A 22174-nucleotide genomic window follows, 5' to 3' on the forward strand; every position below is an offset into this window, starting at 1 on the left:
GAAGTGGAAAAAATAATTTATTGCAGATCTTTTACACAATAACATTGAACATTTATACATATATTGAGTGTGCTGATTTGAAAGACTAAAGTTAAAGATATTTTTACACAAAAGTAGTTGCACTGTATTTTATAAAGATAGATATTAATAAATTAGCAGACACATTTTAAGAGTAACAGGCCAGTTATTCCAACAGGAATGCATTCTAGGTTGAAATCAGACTAACAATTCTGAACATAGTGCCCTGGATAAAATCACATCCTTCTGAGTAAAAAACAACAAAAAAAGCAAGCTCATTTCTGGAAGTGAAAGGTTAAGAACAGCTTTATAGCAGTACCCATCAGTGTATTTCCAGCTTTATTCCTAGACACAGCTAGAGTCCCTGACCTGTAGCCCAAGCCAATGTGACATCTCAATGTGAAAAAACAGCTTTTTATAACAGCTGCAAGTGGATAATGTGATTTTATATAAGGGATACAAGAGAAATGGGAGCACTTTAGAAGAATTATGATTGCCATGTGATCTGAATGGCCAACGAAACACTTTAATAGCAGAAATGTATATTTTGTATTTCCAAAAGGAAATTATACTTCAAAATAGTCACTCTTAGCGTGGTATATTCATTATTACTTTGGAAGTCTGAAAAATAAATCACATTTTTTCCTAAAACCTAGAATTCAGTCCTTTAGAAAATGATTTCTATAATGACATACACTGACATGATATAAACTTTGTTCTATGTTATAGTCATTAAAATATACATATAGATGTGGAGTATTGAACAGATTTGGTAAATAATTATACATATATATATATATATATATATATATATATATCCAAATACTGCTCTGTTTCATTTAATTAAATTCAATAACTATTTATTAGGTGCCTACTACTTGCAGATCACCAGTAGGTAATGCTCACAGTAGATTTTGAGACACATGAAGCTCACATCATCCACATCAAAAGCCAAACTTTAGACAGTATACTAAAACCTTAAAAATAATCAAAAGCAGAGCTAAAGTTGAATAACAGAGCGAGATATATCTAGGAGAAGTGCTTGGGATAATCAGATAAGACAGTGACATCTGTGTCCGTCCATAGGGAAGCATGGCTCCTTTGCTTGGCACGTATTAGGAGACAATGGGAACTTGATCTGCAGTTCTTTTCATCTCCCAATCTGAGATTCAGTTATCATCCTGATTAGTTTCCTTTAAAAAGTGAAAGAAATGCAGAATTAATTTGTAGTGATAATAAATCTTGCAGCATCCCTCTAAATACATTTTTGTGTCTCTGGCAGTATGCTTTGCATTCATATCTACAGTGTCTATAAACCATTTACAATACAATTCAGAGAAAAATTATTCTTAGGGTCACCCAGCTAAGAAGACTAACACTTGAGATATAGTTTATTTTTCAGAAAAAAATAAAAACGTTCATTATCATGCAAACCTCATAGGCAAATTATTTAAAAGTAAAAACAGCTAAAAAATAAATGTTTAAACACTTGGCATTCCATTCTGTTTGAGACTTGCTATACTCTAAAAGTCAGTTTACATACACAGAAATAAATATGACTAAGTAGTTTCACCTGCTCTGAATAACCAATAATGTAACAGGGGAACAGAATGTCACACTTGCTTCTGAGGCTCTACCTCATGAGGTGGAAGAGGCTAGATGTGCCCCTGGGATGAACTAGGCCACTGCAAGGGGCATGATTCCACCTTGGGTGTGCTCAAGTCCAAGGGCTCTGGATAGAGTACAACCACAGTACTTGCAAACTCCTAAAACTTCCCTACAGAATTATTTAGAGTCTGGCAAAACTTAAGTCATTCATTCCACTGGAAGAAATTCATGGACTTGAACTTCAGAAAATCTCCAAATGCCCCACAGGGAGATACTGTGGACCTTAAGCTTCATGGTTAAGACACGTCCCAGGAACTGCAGCCCTTACTTAGTCCTGGTGGTGATCTTAGAACTAGCCCAGGTCTGAGGGGACCTAGTAGGGAGGGTGTCCCTTCACAGCCCACTCAGTCACATCTGAACTAAATTAGGAAAAGCAAAAAAGGCAGTCCTTCTCAAGCTGGTGCTTTGGTTTTAATTTCATTGGAGAACAACCATAAAGTATCACCTACAAGGTACCAATTGATCTAACTGGCTCATATAATGTTTCAGTTTTTTAACCCTGTCTTACTTAAGAGTTAATTTCTATAAACAAAAATTCTTTTCAAATGAAACACACTTCTAGGGATTATGATTGAACTCCCCATTTTATACTCTGTCTTTAAAATCAGGTTCGTCATACCTCTGTTCCTGTATTTTTTCTGGAGAGGAACCAAACTTGCATTGGTTCTTTTTTGCCCTTCATGGACACTGGGCCTCTGTGCTCCAAATGGAATTGTGTATCTGAGTTTTCTGGAGACATAAGACATCTAAAAGAGAAGGGAGAGAGAGTAAAGAGAGAAGTAGATAAAGATTCTTGGGAGAAGGGGTCATGTACCCCCATTACAAATTAAGACAGCAAAAGTTTCTAAAGTTGTATTTCAAGACACTCCAGGTTTTAGTAATAATGATCATGTCAGGAGTTCCTAAGATGGTGTAGAATCATTTCAAATGGGAACAATGACATAATCTTCTTAAATGAAAAATAATCCCAAATGCAGGGGAAAGAAGTGGAGGTGATAACCACTTGAAGATAAAGAAAAAAAATCACTGAGTTAACACACATGCAAGAAACTCAGTGAAACTCAGTGAATACCAAGGCTTTTCCCCTTACCTGTAAGTATATTCAGAAACATTTATTTTCCCCTTTTCGCCTGTAGTTTCTGTTCTGCTTGTGAGGTTGACCGTGTTTCCAAAGAGACAATATCGGGGCATCCTCTGTCCTATGACACCTGTCACTACTTCTCCAGTGTGTATCCCTATTGTTATCTGCAGAAACCAAAGCTTTGCTTTAATAACTTTGATCAGTAATATATGCATTTTTGCTTATGTTATGTTATGGAATGTAGAATCATCATATAAAATCATAAGAATTCTCTATAAGAATTTCAAGCACATTACAAGCAACTTCAAAAACTGTCACCAAATCTTGTGTCCCAAGAGAAACATTCTGCTCCAAAAGAATCATTTGAAGTCTGAAGATTGCAAAGATGTGAACGCGGCCACTTGCAAGACACACAGTAAAGAGATTTTATGCAATAAAACAGAAGAGATAAGAAGTTTAATCTCATTCTCATGACTTTTCAGTACATGGGACAAATGAGATAATTTCCAATATGAGAGAATGTAATACAATGGTTTTAATAAAAATACTCTGGAATTTACTGTCAAGATGCCCTTCTTTGCACATAGTAATGATCTCCTGCACAAGAATATAAATTCATTTCTCTCAAAGGACTACTACCAATATTACACACACACTCACTTATTTATAAATGGGTTTTTTTTTGTTTTTGTTTTTTTTTTACTAACCTGAACAGATTCACCATCTACTTGAACCTGGCCAGCAATTTCCATCATGTCCAAGGCCAGGTGGCAAATGGATCGTGCATGGTGGATGCAGGGCTCTGGTAAGCCACTCACTGTCATGTACTTATCACCAACGGTCTCCACCTGACACAGCACACATAGTCAGATGTTCACTGGTTAGCATAAAAATGACACTTTCATTTGTTACTATAATAAAAGACAAAAATTTTCCCAGGGTTCTCAATAACTTTAAGCTCTCCTTCCTCTTAACTCTATTAAAATCCTAATAGATTAAATTCCAACAAGAAGAAATCCTGGAATTATTTGAAATTTATGCACTCGGTACTTAGAGTTATTAATGAGCAGAGAAACAATTGGTTTCCTCTAGTAAGCAATTAGTTTCCCACATGAGATCCCCTTCTAATTCAGTAGAATAATGTATTACCTTATTTTTCCCTGAAATGTGAGACATTTTGATGGCATAAGCGCTCCATCTGAAGTTCAGTGATTTATTATGGTCCTTAACCATTTATTCTTATGATATGCTCAACAAGTGCTACACTGTACCTCAGAAAATGACTACAAAATAAATAGTCCCTGTGAACTTATGTTACCCTGGATGCCTAGAGATGGTTTAGTTAACATTCTTGCCTTTATAAAGCACTATTCCACTGACTTTCATTTTTCCAATATTTTATTTGTTTTTAGTTGAAATAAAGGGCAGAAACACTGAATAAATGTTTATCTTCAAATTGATATTATCTAAAAGCAAATCTGAGTCCCAAGGTCCTGTCTAAAGCTCCCCGACTTCTTTACAATGCAAGGCATTTACATAATTCAGTAAAAATGTCTTTTACAGAGTATTAAAATGAATGCTATTATTTCTACTAAATGTGATAAATGACCTGCATGGTTTTGTTACTCAAGTGCAAATGAAGTGATGAAGATTTTCTTTTAACCAGGGAATCTTCTGCTCCATAAAACATTGAGCTTGGTTACATGAAAAAGAAAGTTTTATAACAAGAAATAATTATTTAAGAAAACAGTAAATAGTGACTACATGGAGGCTTACTGACCCAAGACTGCAGCTATGGTCTGAGAATAGGGATAGTAGTGCTTCTGAAGGGGAAGTTCAGAGCTCAGATTCTGAACAGCCCTGCAGTGGGTTCTTATAAGGACTTGCCTTATAAACAAAGGGATTTTTCCGTGAATCTGTCAGTGTGTCGAATCTGGTGTAGAGGTCGTTGAGAAGGTTGACAATCTTCATGGCCCCTTCTCCAGATGCATGCTTGCTACAGAAAGCATTGAAGCCCACGATGCCACTGAAGAGGATGGTCACGTTGTCGTATCTTTTGGCAGGCACTGGACGCTTATGCCTCAGTTCATTGGCAACGGATGGAGGGAGGACAGAATACAGCAATCTGTTTGTCAGGGTTAGGAGAAAGCCACTGTGAGAAATGCTGATAATACTTTAGTATTTTTGCTGGTCTTTTCAGAGAGCACCAATGCCATTTGCACAGGGTTTTGATAAAAAACTTCAAGATTAGTATCACATTCTCTCTATATATGTATATACATATATAACACACACATACATATGTGTACATATATATATATGCATATGTGTAATATATGTATACATTTGTGCATATACATATATATATATACATATAAATGTACATGTGTGTATACATACATATATATGCAGAGACAGGAGATATAGAACATATCATTTGTTATTCTAATCACATATATTCCTAAATCCAAGCCTATTCAAACCAAGTCAAAATAAGCCAAACAAATAAGTAGGTAAAACAAAGGATTGGCAATGGAAACTCAGTTTTCATTTATTTTCCCATATATCCTGTTCCTGCTATTATGACATTCACAGTTTGAAAGTGGTCACTATCAGTGCCTAAAACATTGTCTGTAAAACACAATAATAGAAACATGTTTACTTCTCATGAACAAGCAATTCATCTCAATCTTTGTAAAGTAATAAATGAAACAGCACTATTCTGCAGTCTCATTCACACCTCACTTCTTCAAAGAGGTCATTGACAAAACAGGTGGAAATTGGTTTAGACAAGAAAACATCTTCTTTCTGTAAGCAACACTGAAAATACCACTGTGGCATTGAGGATTGTCCCTTTAGGGACAATTGTGGTGAGCACACAGGTGGAGGAGGAGAGGTGATAGATTAAGGAGATGAGCAGAGACTTGTGGGCTCTTAATAAAAAGAAACAGGAACAAATGAGGTAACCTCATCTTTTCCCTGCCCAAAGCCAAAGGTGAAGTTTAAATATACAAAACAGAGCTGAGCTCTCAATGTTTCTTCTAGCCATAGTGGAATGTCTCCAGTCTTGTATTTCAACATCTAAACAGATAACACCTTATAAAATATTAAAGCTATCTTTGAATAGTAAGTGCAAACAGAGTAGAATTATTTAGCTTTAAAGGAAATTAATAGTGACTGGTTTATAACAAAATCACCTTGGAAACCCAACATTTTGTAATCTAATCTAATCTAATCTCATGGAAGGATTCTTGAAGTGAAAGAACTCTAAAGATAAAAAAATTAAAAAATAAAAAAATAATTTCAGAAAGTCAAACCCACCTTGGGGAAATAAAACAAAGAAATCACCCTGTGATTAGTACTTATCAGCTACACAATTCAAAGACAAGTCGCCCTTGTTCCAGTTCCCCAAACTCTCTGGTTTGGACTCCAGGTCTAGTGTGGTAATTGAAGGCTCTATTCAAATTGACAATTTAGGGGGAAGTAAATTAAGAGCTTTTTCAATATATTATATAGGTTACATAGACATTACATCAGTTTAAATATACATTCTTTGGATTATTAGTTATCTATGTTACTGCTATTGTTTGGAACTGACATTACTATCTTTCAGATTCATAATTCCCAGGCCCTACACTAATTTAGAGTACAAGAAAAGACATCTTTGAAATAAAACAATTAATTCAAAGTTCATTGTTCAGCACCCACCCAACCCTTGGACCAATGAACATGGTCAGGATACAACTTTTGCATGAATTCAGAATTTGATTTGGATTATTCTTACACTTTTCTGAGAGATATTCTGACCTCTATCCTTTACCTTGATTTCTAAAAATAGAAGACATATTTTTCTTATCTTTGAGACTGATATATTTTCTTATTCATATTTTACTTTTTTAAGAGAGAGAGAGAGAGAGAGAGAGAGAATTTTTTAATGTTTATTTTTTAGTTTTCGGCGGACACAACATCTTTGTTTTGTATGTGGTGCTGAGGATCAAACCCGGGCCGCATGCGTGCCAGGAGAGCGAGCTACCGCTTGAGCCACATCCCCAGCCCTCATATTTTCTTTCTACAGCAAACTATGGCTGGGGATGTAGCTCAGTGGTAGAGCAATTGTCTGGTAGCCATGAGACACTGGGTTCCAGCCCCAGCATTTAAATAAATAAATAAATATTAAGTAAATAAATAAGAGCAAAGTAGAAGATTTTACCTACTGTTCTAGATATACATCAGTCCCATGATTTTTTAGCCTTGATAGCAATCTTAACTATAGTATCATCATAATATGAGTAAAACTTTGTCCTTATTTAACCATATTCTTACGTGTCTGTCTTTTTCTTTTCATCTTCCAGGGCTCTTAATGTGAGCTGCAGTCTGTCCGTGAGAATTTCCAGTTCTTGGGTTAGTTTGTATTCCTCCCTGAATTGTTCTCCCAAGAGAACAAGGTCTCGGGTGGCATCATGCAGAGGGATGTCACTCAGATACAGACCTCTCCTTGTCAAATCATCCAGGTTCATCACACTGTCATACAGAGAAATAAGACAAACTCACTCCCAACTTGTTCCCGTGACAAGATCAGCCCTGATTACTGTCACGGAGCATCGTCCTGATAACTCCTACCATTCAAAGGCAGGGTAAAGAAAAAAATGAAGGAGAATTGAATTAATAATATGACTTTAGTAAATTAGATATTTAAAGATCTATCAAAAGACAGTGAGCTTGAGATGCATTTTCATCAGGTTGTATTTTTTGGAATCAAAGAGTGTGCAGAAAATGGGTCTATGGAATATGCTTAATATGTACTTAATACAAAGTTGCTATTTATAATTTTCTAGAATTTTTCCTTATTATAAACAAAGGAGGAAAAATCTATCTTAGCAGAAATGATGCTTCTTTTGAGAAACTAGTTCATTTTTACCCATGGGTTCTATGAATCTTATAACTGGCTGTATTTCTCATTTGAACACAACATTTAAAAGTTTACAATATTTATTACCCATCTTCAACATATATTTATGTACTTAAGAGACCTTTTGTGCTATTCTTACTTTTTGTTTTCAGTTCTTCTTCGGTGCTTATTCTCTTTGACTAATTTTTCTCATTTTTTGAAGCATTATTTGACCTTGCTGAATCCTACTGCACTCTTTGTAACTTGTTATATTTGGAATGACTTAATAATGTTTATTGAGTCAGCCAATATCTGGTAAGTGAAAAGTTCACGGCTCTTAAAAATTCAACTCACACATCTTAAGGTTACATTATTGCTTTGAATTCTGTAAATGCAAAGGAATTCTGGTTACTCTGAATAATAATTTCTCTAAAATGACAAAATCAGGTTATGACTTTACTAAACAACTTTAGATTAACAGAAGTTTCTCTTGCAATAAATTATCAGCAGAAATGTCCATAAATCTAAGCAAAAATTAGCATGGCAATATACAAAATAAAATAAAGATTTTATTAATGAAGTAGTCTCTTTAGATATTTTGTTAAATGGAATAGGTAAGATGAAGCCCACTTGCAGAAATAAACCTATTTAGAAAAAGGCATTGGCCAAATGGTATGTAAGACCTGCCTATAAGCAGAGAAAAAATGGATTATTATAAGTTTAAAATGGAAATGATTGGTAAAAAATGTTCATAATGAGTTAGAAAATTTAATCAAATTATAAGTATCTCACTGTCTTAAAAAAGTTATTTTAATGAGCTAGCAAACATTTTTTCTTCAATTTAAACCAATCATTCAGAAATTATTTATCGTACAAGTAAGACTGCTTTACTTAATCTCTTAGTTTATATAATGTGAGAACAATCTTTCTGTGCACATGAGCAGGTCTAAGAATGTCTCACTATAGGACAAATTTCTAGATATGGCAGTGAACAAATATACTCAAAGCTGGTTGTGGTGGTGTAAGCCTGTAAATTCCGGCCCCTTGGGAGGCTAAGTCAGGAGGATTGCAAGCTCAAAGCCAGCCTCAGCAACTTAGTGAGGTCCTAAGGTCATCTCTCTAAACAAAGTATAAAAAAGGTCTGGAGATGTGGTTCAGCGTTTAAGCACCCCCAGGTCCAATCTCCAGCACAAAACAAAACAACAAAAAAAACCCAAACAAACAAACAAACAACAACAACAAAAAAAAAAACAGAGTACACGCCAAAATTTCTGCTTCTGCTTTCAAAGACACCTTTCTTTCCATGAACAAAAATTGTACCTATTCGTGAGCTGTTATTCTACTGAAGCTCAACATGGAAAGAGGCAAAGGAGAAAAAAAAATACTATTGATAGCAGGTGAGATACTATTAGATCAATTTAATTTATTTACACCCCATAATTTTGTCTCTTTTATTTCCATAACATGTAATTTCCAGAAAATATCATTATTATTCTTATATTGTCATATATATTAACATTTGATTGAATAATATGTAATTAATATTTAATACAATTAATTGTTTAATAATATATTGTTCTTATGTGTTAATACTACAGTTATAATATTAAGAGAGGTTGTTACTAAGTTTGTTAGATTTTTCAGAAATTATAATGTAGCATCTTTTAACAGAAAGAGATCTTGGTGAAGTTAAATTAAAAATTTAACCAATAATCCACCAAAAAAGTGCTTTCTCAAATGTGTTAGTAGAGAATGCACATGCATTTTAGTTTTACAAAGTTAGAAATATACAAAATATCACCTAATAACAAACCCCCACAGTTATCTTTTCCTGTTGTTCTAAAGCAAATTTAGATATATTTTTTATATTCTGGATTCCCATGCATCTTTTAGAAAAATATTTCTCAAACTGTAAAAATACCAATGCATAGATTTGTTCCTTTTTGATGTTTATTATAAACAACATATTCTACATAAATTTCAATTTAACAATATATGTTGACTAGTGTATCTTATAAAATCATTAAATAATTTTAATATGAAATAACTGAAATCCAAAAATCATTAGCATCCTTCTACAATTTTTGCCCACATACTATAGAAAGGTTCATTTCTGGGTGCCAAATGTATCCATGTCTTTATGCCATCATATTGGATGCTTTTATTTTTAATCAAATCTCTTGAATATACAATAATATACAATTAGCTAACTACAGATTAGATATCCCATGATACAGTGGCATATAGAACTTTGCAAACGGATTTAGACATGACAATAGATTGTGTGACTTCTTCTGAGTGCAACAAATGTTAAATGAGATCATTTTTGTTATGGAGAAGTATAACAAAGGTTGGAAAATCCTATTACACTTTAACATAGGTAAACATGATGGACTATAATGTTATTGAACTCCTGTTAGCTAAAGATGGTACTTATATCTGTAACGATCAATCAAAAAATATTACCTTGGTGAACACAGAAAAAGTATGCTGTCTGCTTCAGGTAAGTAGATCATTTGACCCTTGAGACGTAAGCAGCTGATCTCAGTCCCAGTCAGTTCATCCTCACATTCTAATTTCTCTACATCCAGTAATCCTTCCTTGAAAAGGCAAGACATAACCATTAACTAGTGCCTTTCTCCCTATGCGCAATTCAGCAACAAGGACACACATTCCTCATTTCCCCCCATGCATAAAGAAGAATAAGTGCCTCATAGCAGGAGAGGGCATTTCAACAGGTGATAAGCATAAGTGGTGACATTATGATAGACACTACAGAAAAGTGAATGGATGGTCTCTTCTGAACTCACAAAAGTGGTATCTACTGCTCATATATTTAAAGTTTTCATGAATCTTGTTTTCCCTTATTTTTCCAGTATGGCTACAACACATATTACCAGGTTCTACCAAAGAATAAACCAAGCCAATCCTGTATTCACAGAGTAGCTGAAAGCAGTCAGTTCCAAATATATAAAAATGTATAGGTATGGCCTTAGGGAGAGATTTAAGAAGGATAAAATGTATCCAAGGTAAACTACCTTTGCTATAATTATTCCAAAAACACAAACTGTGCGATCTGGACACTATCTTAATTATCAACCACATGATATTTTATCTCTTTTGTTTTCCCACAAAATGGCACCAAGAAAAATAAACAAGTAAGAATAAATGGCTTAGGGTGAACTTCAAAAAAAATCAAAAACTGTTCTTCTCATTTCTAAAATAAGTTGTCAACACTGCATAGGGAGTAGAAGATGATGATTTTACTATGATATGACACTGGACTATCCCAGTGAAACTTCTAAAACTCAGTTCCATTAATTTTGATCAGATAATACAGCTCATGTTTCTTAGCCACACTTCAAATCACTAATATCACCTTTTAGATAAGCATGTTTTTGAGGTTTGGCTTTTATCTTGCTATAACTTCTCCATCTCACAGAATGTCACAGTAGATAATTTTCTCTTCTGATCATGTCTAATTAGTAACACAACTAACTTATACTCTACAATGTCTTTAATGCAATAAGATCTTATTACCTTGCTTCTCAATACAAAAACGGTATTGATATGTGAAAGGATCCCATGGAAACTAATATCAATATGAGGACGAACCAGAGAGAAGACAGACAGAAGGCTGCAGTTCCCAGGCTGGAGCTAGAATGTAGATAAAGAGCAAAGGTTACTTCAGTAGTTGAAATCAATTTTATGATTTTGTATTAATAACTGCATTAAACCAGCTCAATTATTTTTTTAAAAAAAAAATTGGAACTATTGTATAAGAAACATATCTCAACAATGGATTCAAATCCCCCTGTATGCAACTCAGTGGTCAAGTGGACATCAAGTAGTTGCATTAACATAAACCCTAGTGTGGATTCAGACAATTAATATCTAAATATAAGCTGATGCAAATAAAATAAGCATTTTCAGAGGAACAAATAAGGAAAATCTGTCTTCAAAATCTAGCATTATATGTTAAATGCCTGGTTAAATGCCCATGTCCTTTGATGCTTTTTCTTCTAAACCCCATGACAATCTTTGTTCTTTTTTTTAAATTTTCTTCTTTTATCTGAATATGTTAATGGTTGATTTTCAAAGCTGTGTAGAAGGTAGATATGCAATAAATATTTACTCAATAAATGAAAAAATAAATAAAATCTGTTAACAGCAAGTTCCCCATTTTGTAATTAAAACTAGTTATATTATTCTCACAGATATTTCCTGTTGCCCCATAAGTGATCAAAGCAGAAACAAATAAACAAATTTCCTAAGGAAAGTTGCTGTATTTCAACTATATTGTTGATAAAAATTTATGGGATGTGTGATATGCTTCATTACTTGATATAGTCAAAGGGTTAAATGAATGAAGGGCCACATGTATCAAAGCTACCAGGTCCCAAGGCAGTAAGCCATCATTTTACCTGGGGGAGCACTCTGTATATGGCATTGCCACATTGAGTGACCACTAGGTCCCGGTCAAATATTATGTGAAAAGGAAAAGCTTTGCAGAAGGTATATGGGCTGATGCGTGATTCCTGGGTACCATTTTCTTCAAATCTGTCAAGATCTTCGTAAAAATCTTCTTCTTTTGACTCTTTTTCCTCAATTAAGAATTGAGTATGATCACATTCTTCATTTCTCTGCTGAATAACCTAGATGCCAAAGAGGGGAAATGACATTAACTGTCTGTATTTCAGTTGAGATAGCACCTCTAAATATAAGAAACTGGTTATGAGAATTACATTTAGAAGGTTAGTTGTAAAATATTAAAATATATGCAAATATACACATGTTTAAAACAGAAAATATTTCTGAGCATTGATGTATGAAATTTGATGATTGAATAATTGTTATTTACAAATATGGTATCTGCTCTCCCCACCCTGTGACCCATATGGCCTCTTGGGGGTAGAATTAGGGGAAAACACACACCTCAGACTGGTGTTTTTTATAGGCACATTCATATAATGAAAAACCTACAAACCCCACAAGGAAACAATACTTAATATGATAAAAATAATATTTAAAGACAGTGAAAAATTAATACAGAGAGATGTATATTTTAAAGTATATACAATGTCCTTTTTAATTTGTCAATTAGCAAGTAAAAAATCACAATAGTCTAGGTAGGGTCCTAAAAAGGAGGCAACAGTAAAGACATCTGCATTAAGGCTCACTTGGGCTAGATGTATTCATTTGATATCAAGATTTTAAAAAGGGGATCTCATGAAAATAGAGAAAATAGACAGCAGATGAACAAAGTAGAGGAAGATGATCGGGAAGGAGGGAGAAGGAAAAGGAAGGAGGGAATGAAATCTGCCAAAATATGCTATTTTCATGAGTATACCACAGTAAATCATATATATATGTATATATATATATATATGTATATATATATATTTATTTATAATGCATAAATTACAATGATAATAATAATAATAAAATAAATAATAATAAAAGAGAGATCAATAAAGCAAGTAGATCAGGATAGAAAAGAGGAAAGAGAAAGGAAAGATACTGGGGAATGAAATTAATCAAATTAGGTTATGTGCATATATGGATATGGCTAATGAATCCCAGTATTATATATAATTATAGTGCACCAATAAAAAGTAAAGTAAATGTATGAAGTATCTAAGAATAAATCTGATAAAAGATGTGAAGGATCTGTATAGAGAAAGAAAACTATATAATCTTACTGAGAGAAAGTAAAGAAGACCTAAATAAATGCAGTGAAATGCCATATTTGCATATCTGCAAAAAAAAAAAAAAACGAAGATTGGAAATGAGATGCATATACTATTTTAATTGAATTCCAGTAAGATTTCCATTCATGGATGTATTTCAAACCTCTATGCAAGGTTTTAATTTTTAAGTGTATCTGGATTTGATAATGTCACATTACACATAGTGCACATTCTAAATGGATAAAACTAAAGATGCACCCACAAATCACCAACAGGTAAGAACTGACAACTACCAAAAGAAAATCATATATTTTAACATGACATGACTAGATAAAATACATGAGATACTTTTCTAACATAATCAGTTTAAATGTTGCAGTTTTATTTTGTATAATACTGTAGTTTGAAAGTTTGGGACTTTCCATGGTATTAGAACATAACTATGATAGCTAAGAAAGTACTGCCCATTAGATGGTCATTAAAGACAGTCAAAATAGGATATCTCTGTCTCCACGTAGTTCAAATGTAGGCTCACTACAAAATGCCACTTGAACTTGAATATGCTGAACACATAAAAAGAAGCTCACTGGGAGAGATTATACTGACAGAAAAACAATGATTCCCTTTGTTGCAGTTACTCTATTATTGCCTTGAAATTAGCACTCAAAACTAGTGAAGTATATTATTAATAGTAGTTCAAGTTTTGAAGTTCCAGATCTGGCTTCTTTGACCAAAGACTTTTTTTTAAAATGCCAAAATTTCAGTTGAAAAGAAGAATAAAACATTGCAGCTATATTTCAAGGCAAAAAAAAAAATCACCCCCCCAAAAAAATCTGTAAAATAATATCTAATTTTATACTATGGATATCTTGCAGGCTGAAATTCACAACTCGGTTAGTTACACAATCTCCTGCTTCCCAGCTGGTGTGTGTGTGCTCACAGGGAATGCAAAGAAATTTCTTCTTGCCTTAAGCAATGTATATTCAGAAAGAAACTCTGCTGGCACAAGCAATAAAAAAATATCCAGTATAATGCATTCTAAGGCCAAATATAGAAGAGTACTGGTGTTTTCACTGTTCTAGGTTACACATATTTCTAGTAAAGTCCATTAGCATCAATCACAATAGGTAAATTCAGAATATCGATTTTAATATATTTACAAGTGTCATATGTGTTAAGAAGAGTCTCCAGCATGGTGCATTACCTTCATGTCAATTTCAGTTCCATGTATTTGCTGAGCTACTGTTTTGATGATTCCAATGACAATATCCTGTAGTCCTTCTCTCTCTGAGTAGTAGTGAAGAATGAGTCCCTTGCCCTTTTCTGCATCAGTGCACCTGAAGGAAGGTGCCCGCATACCTGGGTAGATGGTAGCAAGATGGTCATGCAGAGCATCAAGATTCTGCAGGGAAGAGTAAAGAGGGATGGATAAAAAGCACTTCCACAATGACAGTGAACTTCAGAAGAGCAAGATACGGGAAAAAGGCTCAAAGCTGAGTTTATTTGTCAGCTCGGCAGAGCAAACATTCAGATGGCACATTTTTCACTTGCTACACTGAGAAATCTCCAGGGCAAGTGCCACAGGAAATTGAAACTAAAATAGTACAATTAAAAATATATATCTACGGCCACTAATAGCACACTTTAAGAATGGACAAAGAAATGGCATGTAAAGAAAATGCCTGACATTGTCACATTGTCTGTTTTCACTTTTCAAAAATTTCTCTCTGCTGTGATGATTCTGGTGAGGATTAAATGTTGACTAATCCTTAAAAAAAAAAAAAAAAAAAAAAAAGAAAAAGAAAAAGAAAATGCCTGAGCCAGATAAAAGATAGAGTTTGAAGGCTAAAGCAAAGATAGGCATATTTTTAGGAGTTTTAGGTAGTTGTATATTCATCTTGTAATAAGCAATAGGGAATACCCTTCAGTTTATACTGTGATCCTCAGACTTAGTTTTTATTTTAATATCAATCTTAGAGTGGTGAGGTTATGAGAAACATAAGTATATTATTTTATGGAGTGATATTTTAGAAGTTTAAAGCACATTTTAGAAATGAAAGGAGCATATTTCTCCACATTCACTAACAGTCTTCAATAAAGATAAAAAGTCATGGAAAGTTTGTGAAATAATTAACTTTTGGAATTGAGGTCTTGGAAAACTGATAAATTGGCTAGTAAATATTTTCTATTCTTGTAGACTTACATTAGTTTAGAACATGTTAAATTTCCTAGAGTCTTATATTAGTCATATACAAAACTGGTTCCTATAAATATTATCACAATAAGTGATGCAAACTATACTTTTAACTTGGTCCAATGTGACTTTCAAAATAACAATTCACAATTCATGTGTAAGTGTGTGTGTGCGTTGCCCATAATATACACACACAGCCAACATGGTCACGAAGGCTGTCACTCTAATGCTCAAATAGGTAAATCTGGTGTCTTTTTGTATTGCCTCATCTATACAGTGCTTTCTCTTTTCTTCCTCAATATTACATCTGTTAAAATCAAGTCAGGCTAGTTCTTAACAAAAGCATCAAATCATTCTAATCGCTTCTAGAGGCTGCAGTGGCTGTGTAAAGATAATCCAATGTGGCAGACAACAAGTGTTACACAGCTGATATTACTTACAAACCCTTGAATCTTAAATTTATATTTTGTTCAGTTGAATGGTACAAGGCGTTCCTCCTATGACAAGTTCTTCTCATGGGGATTCTTCCCTGCCTGAGAAGGGACAGCTTGAGGGCTGCACTTCATGACCCTTGAGATCCTTTTCACTTATATTGATGCTGGGAAAAATCTCATGAAAGATAATGTGCTGAGAAGAAAAAAATTGCCAAAATATGTTTTTCCTTTTAGCTTCATGTGCCACAAATTCCTTCTAAATCAAAATTGAGTTTGTGGCTGAATTAAGGGCATTTGTCTAATATAGTCAGGCTCAGAACTATGGTTTATTTGAAAGAAAAAAAAAGACTCAAGCAAGCATTTAATTTTTTTTTCAATTTTTTCTTTATTTCATAAGTCAATAGGCCCATACCACTTTCATACCCACCTATTTTCGTCTTGTGTCATATGTATTATTAGCACATTTTTACACAAAGTCAATGTCTATATAAGAAATGGTACCATTTCTGTTAGCAGTAACCCTAATGCTCAGGCATGTCAGAGACTGGATACAACCACCCACACCTGGTATTTGATGGGTCACTAAAGATAGGTACTACACCATGTATGTGGGTGGAGCCATTTTAATCTAAATAGAGTTACTGATAATATCAAGACCTTAATATTGGTAATAAATTCTGCTTCAATTTATCACTTAAGGCAAATAGAATACAGAAAAAAACTGAGTGAGAATGTTCACATTTTAAGTAACCAACTTTTCTGTGGTAACAAACTCTCTGGAGATTTGCTGTTTTATTGAATTTACTATTAATTAAATGGACAAGTAAAGTGCTTTTCTGGAGCATAAAAGATTTAACACCACTTTGTAATATTGATTTTCTTTAGATAGTCTCTAACATAAAAAATGCCCCTGGGACTTCTTTAGTTACAGCTTTCTTTACTTGGTTTTACTCTCAAAATTAAAGTGATTTCCACAGCCTACCTACTTGAAGAAACAGGATTAATGATTATAAATTAAATTATTTTATTTGAGTGTTATTATATTGCTAATATATGTACCACCTTCATCTTTAGGACCACAATTATTGTGGCAGCCTCAAAAAGGTACAAAAACAGTTTCTTAGAATAACTGAGACAAAACCTTTTCTACATTTAATATTCTATCTAAATGAAGCTGATTATTAATCACTGTGTGGTTACAATGTATTCTGAAGAAAAACAGTTTCATCTCAAAAATGATAATCTGTATCATTTCTAAATATACCCATGAAAGCAAGTACACTAAGAAAAGAGCTGTGTAGTCTAATACAAAGCACACACACACACAAAAGAATGAATTACACATATACACATATATGAATGAAACCCAAAGAGAAATGGAATATATATATATATATATATATATATATATATATATATATATATATACACACACACACACAAACACACACCACACACTGCAGTACAGGTAGGTTTCCAGGAAATTAAAAGTATGATTATATTGATTCTTCCTGCTTTTGTGAAATAAATGAGAGAAAGAGAATGAGAGAGAGAAGAGAGGAGAGGATAGAGAGGAGGTCCATGCACCTATTTTATGTTGAGATAATGAAAGGTTAGTCTGAGAATTCAATTTCATTTCAAATTGTTTTGATATCATTTTGCTGTTCATTCTACATCCAAAATGAATGCACTTTTTTCTACTCAGGAATGCTTCTACCCAGAAGTTCATATTACCCTGTCACCTGACATTTATCATTTGTAAAAGAAAAATTAGTTTCCGGTATCCTGGAAAACTATACTGAAGTTCCAGATTTAGTATGCTCCACCGATTTAGGAAACAAAAGACAATTTATTATTTCTTTGATAAATGCTTTAAAGTTAAATGTTTTTAAAGATCTCAGAATATTGCAAAATATGTATAAACTTCTTTTTTTAAATATGCTTGCCAAAATAAGCTCAGACATAATTACATGGTATGAAGAAATTCACTACTTCATTTTCTTGCTTCCTTTATATATAATCCAGAATTCCTAAATGATCAACAGAAATGAATTTAATAAGACCTTGCCTTGAAATTTAAAAAAAAAAAAAAAAAGAGATTTTTTTTTTTTAGTCTTCAAGAATGGTACCCTAGCAGATGAGGAAAAGGTAATTGTCTATATTGAGATTAGTGAAGTTGAGATCTGAAATAAACTTAAAAATCAATAATTACAAATCTCTCTGTTTCTTTCTCTCTCTGAAGGAGGATGAAACACATTTCCTTTGTTTTTATTCCTCAGACCTCTGAAAAATAGGACCAGCACCAACCTTTTAAAATGAGAATCCTGGGGTGAGGAGCAGGTAGGGGGGCAGGAAAGATGGTGGAATAAGGTGGACATCATTACCCTAGTACACGTATGACTGCATATATGGTGCGATGCTACATCATGTACAACTAGAGAAATAAAAAGTCGTGCTGCAATTGTGTACAATGAACCAAAATGCATTCTGCTGTCATATATACCTATTTATTAAAATAAATTATTTAATTAATAAAAAATAAAATAAGAATCCTGTACCTTAAAAATCATTGTTTAGGTTTTCTAAGAAAGAAGTCATTTTGGAAATTGAAGATTAAAATTTTCAACAAACAAGACCTAAATAAAATGGCAAACCCAATCCTGGATAAAGGAAATTGCAAAGGATATAGAATAAGATGAAAGCAAGTAAGAGGTTAATGCTTTAATGACACTTTTCTGAGTTTTTTTCCAGCAAGTTTTAAAAGAAATATTTCCTTAAGGAATAGGCTTCTACCTGAAAAAAATTAACAAAGTAAAAATCCCTATTTGAAAGAAATTGTACCAATCATTAAAATTATTTAAATTGGAATAGGTTTGCATTAAAAATATTTATCATTACCACTCTTGACATGCATATTTTAATTAAAGAATAATGAAAATAGTCAAAGATCTATACATATGTAAGATATTCCACTTACTGTTGTGCTTTTAAACCCATGTTTTAAAAAGATCCTGCATATATAATATGACATTTGACAGTTAATTGATGGTCTGTGAAAGTATACAAAAGATATTCAAAGAGCAATGTCTTCTAGTTCTAAATTATTTATTTTTCTTCCATCACAAGCCTCTTAAAAGAAAACTGAATCCTCTTGTGTCAATTTTAAAATTGCAGGCTGTAGAAATTGACATTTTGGATACTAATTTGGATGCTAAGAAAACAGTTTCTTTTAAAATTTAAAAGTTAAAAATAAAGTGAATAATGCATTCTTTTCTAAGAAATATAAATAATTTAGGGAAGTATTAGAATTTTACAGCTGTTCAGGAAAATCCTCATATTTCCCAAAATAGCCTTTAGCACAAACATTTAAGAATTAGATCAGTCATCAATCCCAGATTGTTGCTGGTGGGCTGGCCAAATCACAATGTTGTATTTTCTAAGCCAAAACCTGGAGCCAACTGGATATGAAGAAAATCCTTTTGCAGGCTGAACAGAGTCACTGAATGAAGAACTTGAATATTGGTTAGCTAAGAGAATCAGTGAAACTGTCAAATGGTCACTATAACCAAGATCAATTTAAGGACCCAGTATCTCCAGCCAACAATGAAAGAATAAACATTCTTTTAAATGTTCAGTTGAGACCCTTATGCATATTTAAACAGGACCATAATTTAAATCCAGACTGGCCTCTAAAATTGCATTTTGCCTGTTTAATTTTCAATAATTAACCTGGCAGCCTTTGACGCTCATTTTAATTTCATCTTAACTCTGTAAAATTCTTGGGGAAGTAAAGAATCTACAATGTAATTGAGCAACACCACTGAAATTGAATTGGCCATCCTGTTTAGGGTCCCATTCTCAGAGGTCATATATCATCCTAGCAAACATGGCTTATTCAAAGAACTTGGCTCATTGTACAATTGTGCATGCGCGGGCACGCACGCACACACACACACACACACACACACACACACTAGCACAGACTTAAAATATAAAGGGAAAATAATATACACACTACTGTTTCAGTTATACATTGTTTTATATCAAACCACTGCAAAACTTACTGGCTAAAAACAACATTTTATTATTGTCTTGTATGGTTCTGTGGGACATCTGAGAACAAAAGTTCTTGCACTGGTTTGGAGTCAGTTGGAAACTGGGGCTGGGGTTATCAGAGTGCTGTAGCTGGCTACTTTTTCAAAATAGATTACTCAAATGGCTAGTATTTATGGCTGGCTATTTGCTTCAGCTCAGCCAGGTCATGGCCTGATTATGTGGCTTGTGCTTCTCATTTCATGTGCCTGGGTTCCTACAGAGATCATCCCATGAGCAACTCTTCCCAAATAACCAGGAGGCAACCTCAAGATTTTTTCTCCCGTTAACTAGAAAGTTTCAAAATGACACTTTGGTCATATTCCATGGGTCAAACAATAAGTAAAGCCAACTCAGATTGATGGGAAAGGGAATCACACCCCTTGATAGGGGATAGCAAAAATCATAACTGTAGAAGTGCAGATGTGGTAAGAAATGTTGCAGCGATTTTTGAAAAATATAATCTCCCAATATGCAATGAAACATTTGAAACCATGGATTTAAAGTGGAAATACCACCAAAGTGGATATTTCTTATTGACTACTTTCTTATGGAGACTTCAAATCCCATATATTCTCTGCAGTGTTTTAATCAACATACTAGAAGCTTCAAATAGAAACTTATATAGCAAAAGCATGGGACCACATAATTAATTGCTTATTTAAACATAAGAAAATGGAAAAATAGACAAAATTTCATGTTGAATATGATCTTACCTTTAAAAGAATATATAAAATTAAATATTTAAAATTTAATATAAATTAATATATAAAATTCAAACATCAAAATAAAAAAACTTATTATTTCTTTCTCATGTGGATATATATCATGTTATAATTAGTTTCAACAAAAATAAAAAAATTATTACTTTACTAAATGGTCCAAAATTAATGACTTCACAGAAGGTAAGTAAAATCAATTCTAAACTATTTAATGTATCTAGAGCAATGTATCTCAAAAGTTCCCTCTAAAATATTTCTCAAGTTTATTACTGTATTCATTTATAGTTTTAGCTATATTTTTAAAGTCAAAATGGTAAAATAAGTCAATTTAAAAAATTGAATGTAGATGCACAAGAATGACTGTATACACAAGGTCATGAATTTGATGTTGGAAGCAAAGTCTTTCAAAGAGATAAAATATATATTAGTTTCCATTGTTTCAACCAAGAAACCAAAGGAGATCATAAAATACATGTGAAAAAAAAAAACATTTTTCTGGAACTTAACCACAAATACTACCTTTACTTTTTGTCTTTAAATATAAACTTTGCATAAAGGAACTGAGATATTATCACAATATAATAACCATATTAAGTGAAAACTATAAGCCCTTCAGAATAGACTCTTTGGTAGAATGCATGAGTCAGTATTGCCCAGCTAAAACATGGTCAAATATTCTCATGTGTTATGATTTCAGTTACTATTTTATTATTCTGTGAAGACTTCAAATGGAAATATTAGAATGAATATTTAAAACACCAACAGATACAAATAATGCACCTTGAAAATTTGATATTGAACAGTAATCTCCCTTGTGTCATTCCTTTTATGGCACAATTTATGCTTCATCTCTAGATAAAGCTATGTTGTCTCATTTCAAATTGATCATCCTTAATAAAATAATTCATCTTGAACTATTAGTGAATTTGCTTAATAGTGTTCCCTTACTATATACTCAAATAATGAATATCCTTTTTTTTCCCCTAAAAGATATTCCTTCATCCTTAGACACACAGATTGAATCTGTGGAGATATAGTCATTAACAGATTATGCATGGTCTTTGGTCTCCTGAAGTTTACATTCCAGCTCAACAAACAGGAAATAATAATGCAGCGTGAGAACAACTGTGGCTGGGAAATAGAGCGTGCTATGCAAGCATGAGAAAGCCAATCACCCTGACTTGGATAGCTTAGAGATTGGAGAGAGGAGGAAAGTCATCCTGGGAGAAGAAATCTGATCTCAGGATAAAGAAGATTTTTCTAGATGAAGAGGAACCAGTGTAACCTTCCATGCAGAGGGAAAAGCATGTGCCAAAGCTGAGAGGACAGAGAGAACAAAATAAGGATTCCAGAACAGGTTAAGTTTGGCCAGACTGAGAGAAAGGAA

General features: G+C 33.2%; 1 protein-coding gene across 2 annotated transcripts in view; it reads right to left on the reverse strand.

Moving 5' to 3' along the window:
* Nucleotides 1-22174, reverse strand: part of Gucy1b1 (guanylate cyclase 1 soluble subunit beta 1) — a 42193-nt gene continuing 20019 nt past the window's right edge. For both annotated transcript variants that reach the window (XM_046459098.2, XM_058583890.1), the window contains exons 5-14: nt 14550-14747; nt 12080-12310; nt 11196-11312; nt 10122-10255; nt 7091-7288; nt 4655-4892; nt 3475-3615; nt 2777-2931; nt 2306-2432; nt 1-1211 (exon numbers count right to left, since the gene is read on the reverse strand). In XM_046459098.2, coding sequence (XP_046315054.1) covers nt 1188-1211; nt 2306-2432; nt 2777-2931; nt 3475-3615; nt 4655-4892; nt 7091-7288; nt 10122-10255; nt 11196-11312; nt 12080-12310; nt 14550-14747 — 1563 coding nt within the window. In that variant the 3' untranslated portion in view covers nt 1-1187. The remainder of the gene's footprint in view (nt 1212-2305; nt 2433-2776; nt 2932-3474; nt 3616-4654; nt 4893-7090; nt 7289-10121; nt 10256-11195; nt 11313-12079; nt 12311-14549; nt 14748-22174) is intronic.

The sequence above is a fragment of the Marmota monax genome, unplaced genomic scaffold (assembly GCF_021218885.2).
Source record: "Marmota monax isolate L192 unplaced genomic scaffold, Marmota_monax_Labrador192_F-V1.1 WCK01_AAM20220418_F8-fsc00002, whole genome shotgun sequence".
Taxonomy (NCBI): domain Eukaryota; kingdom Metazoa; phylum Chordata; class Mammalia; order Rodentia; family Sciuridae; genus Marmota; species Marmota monax.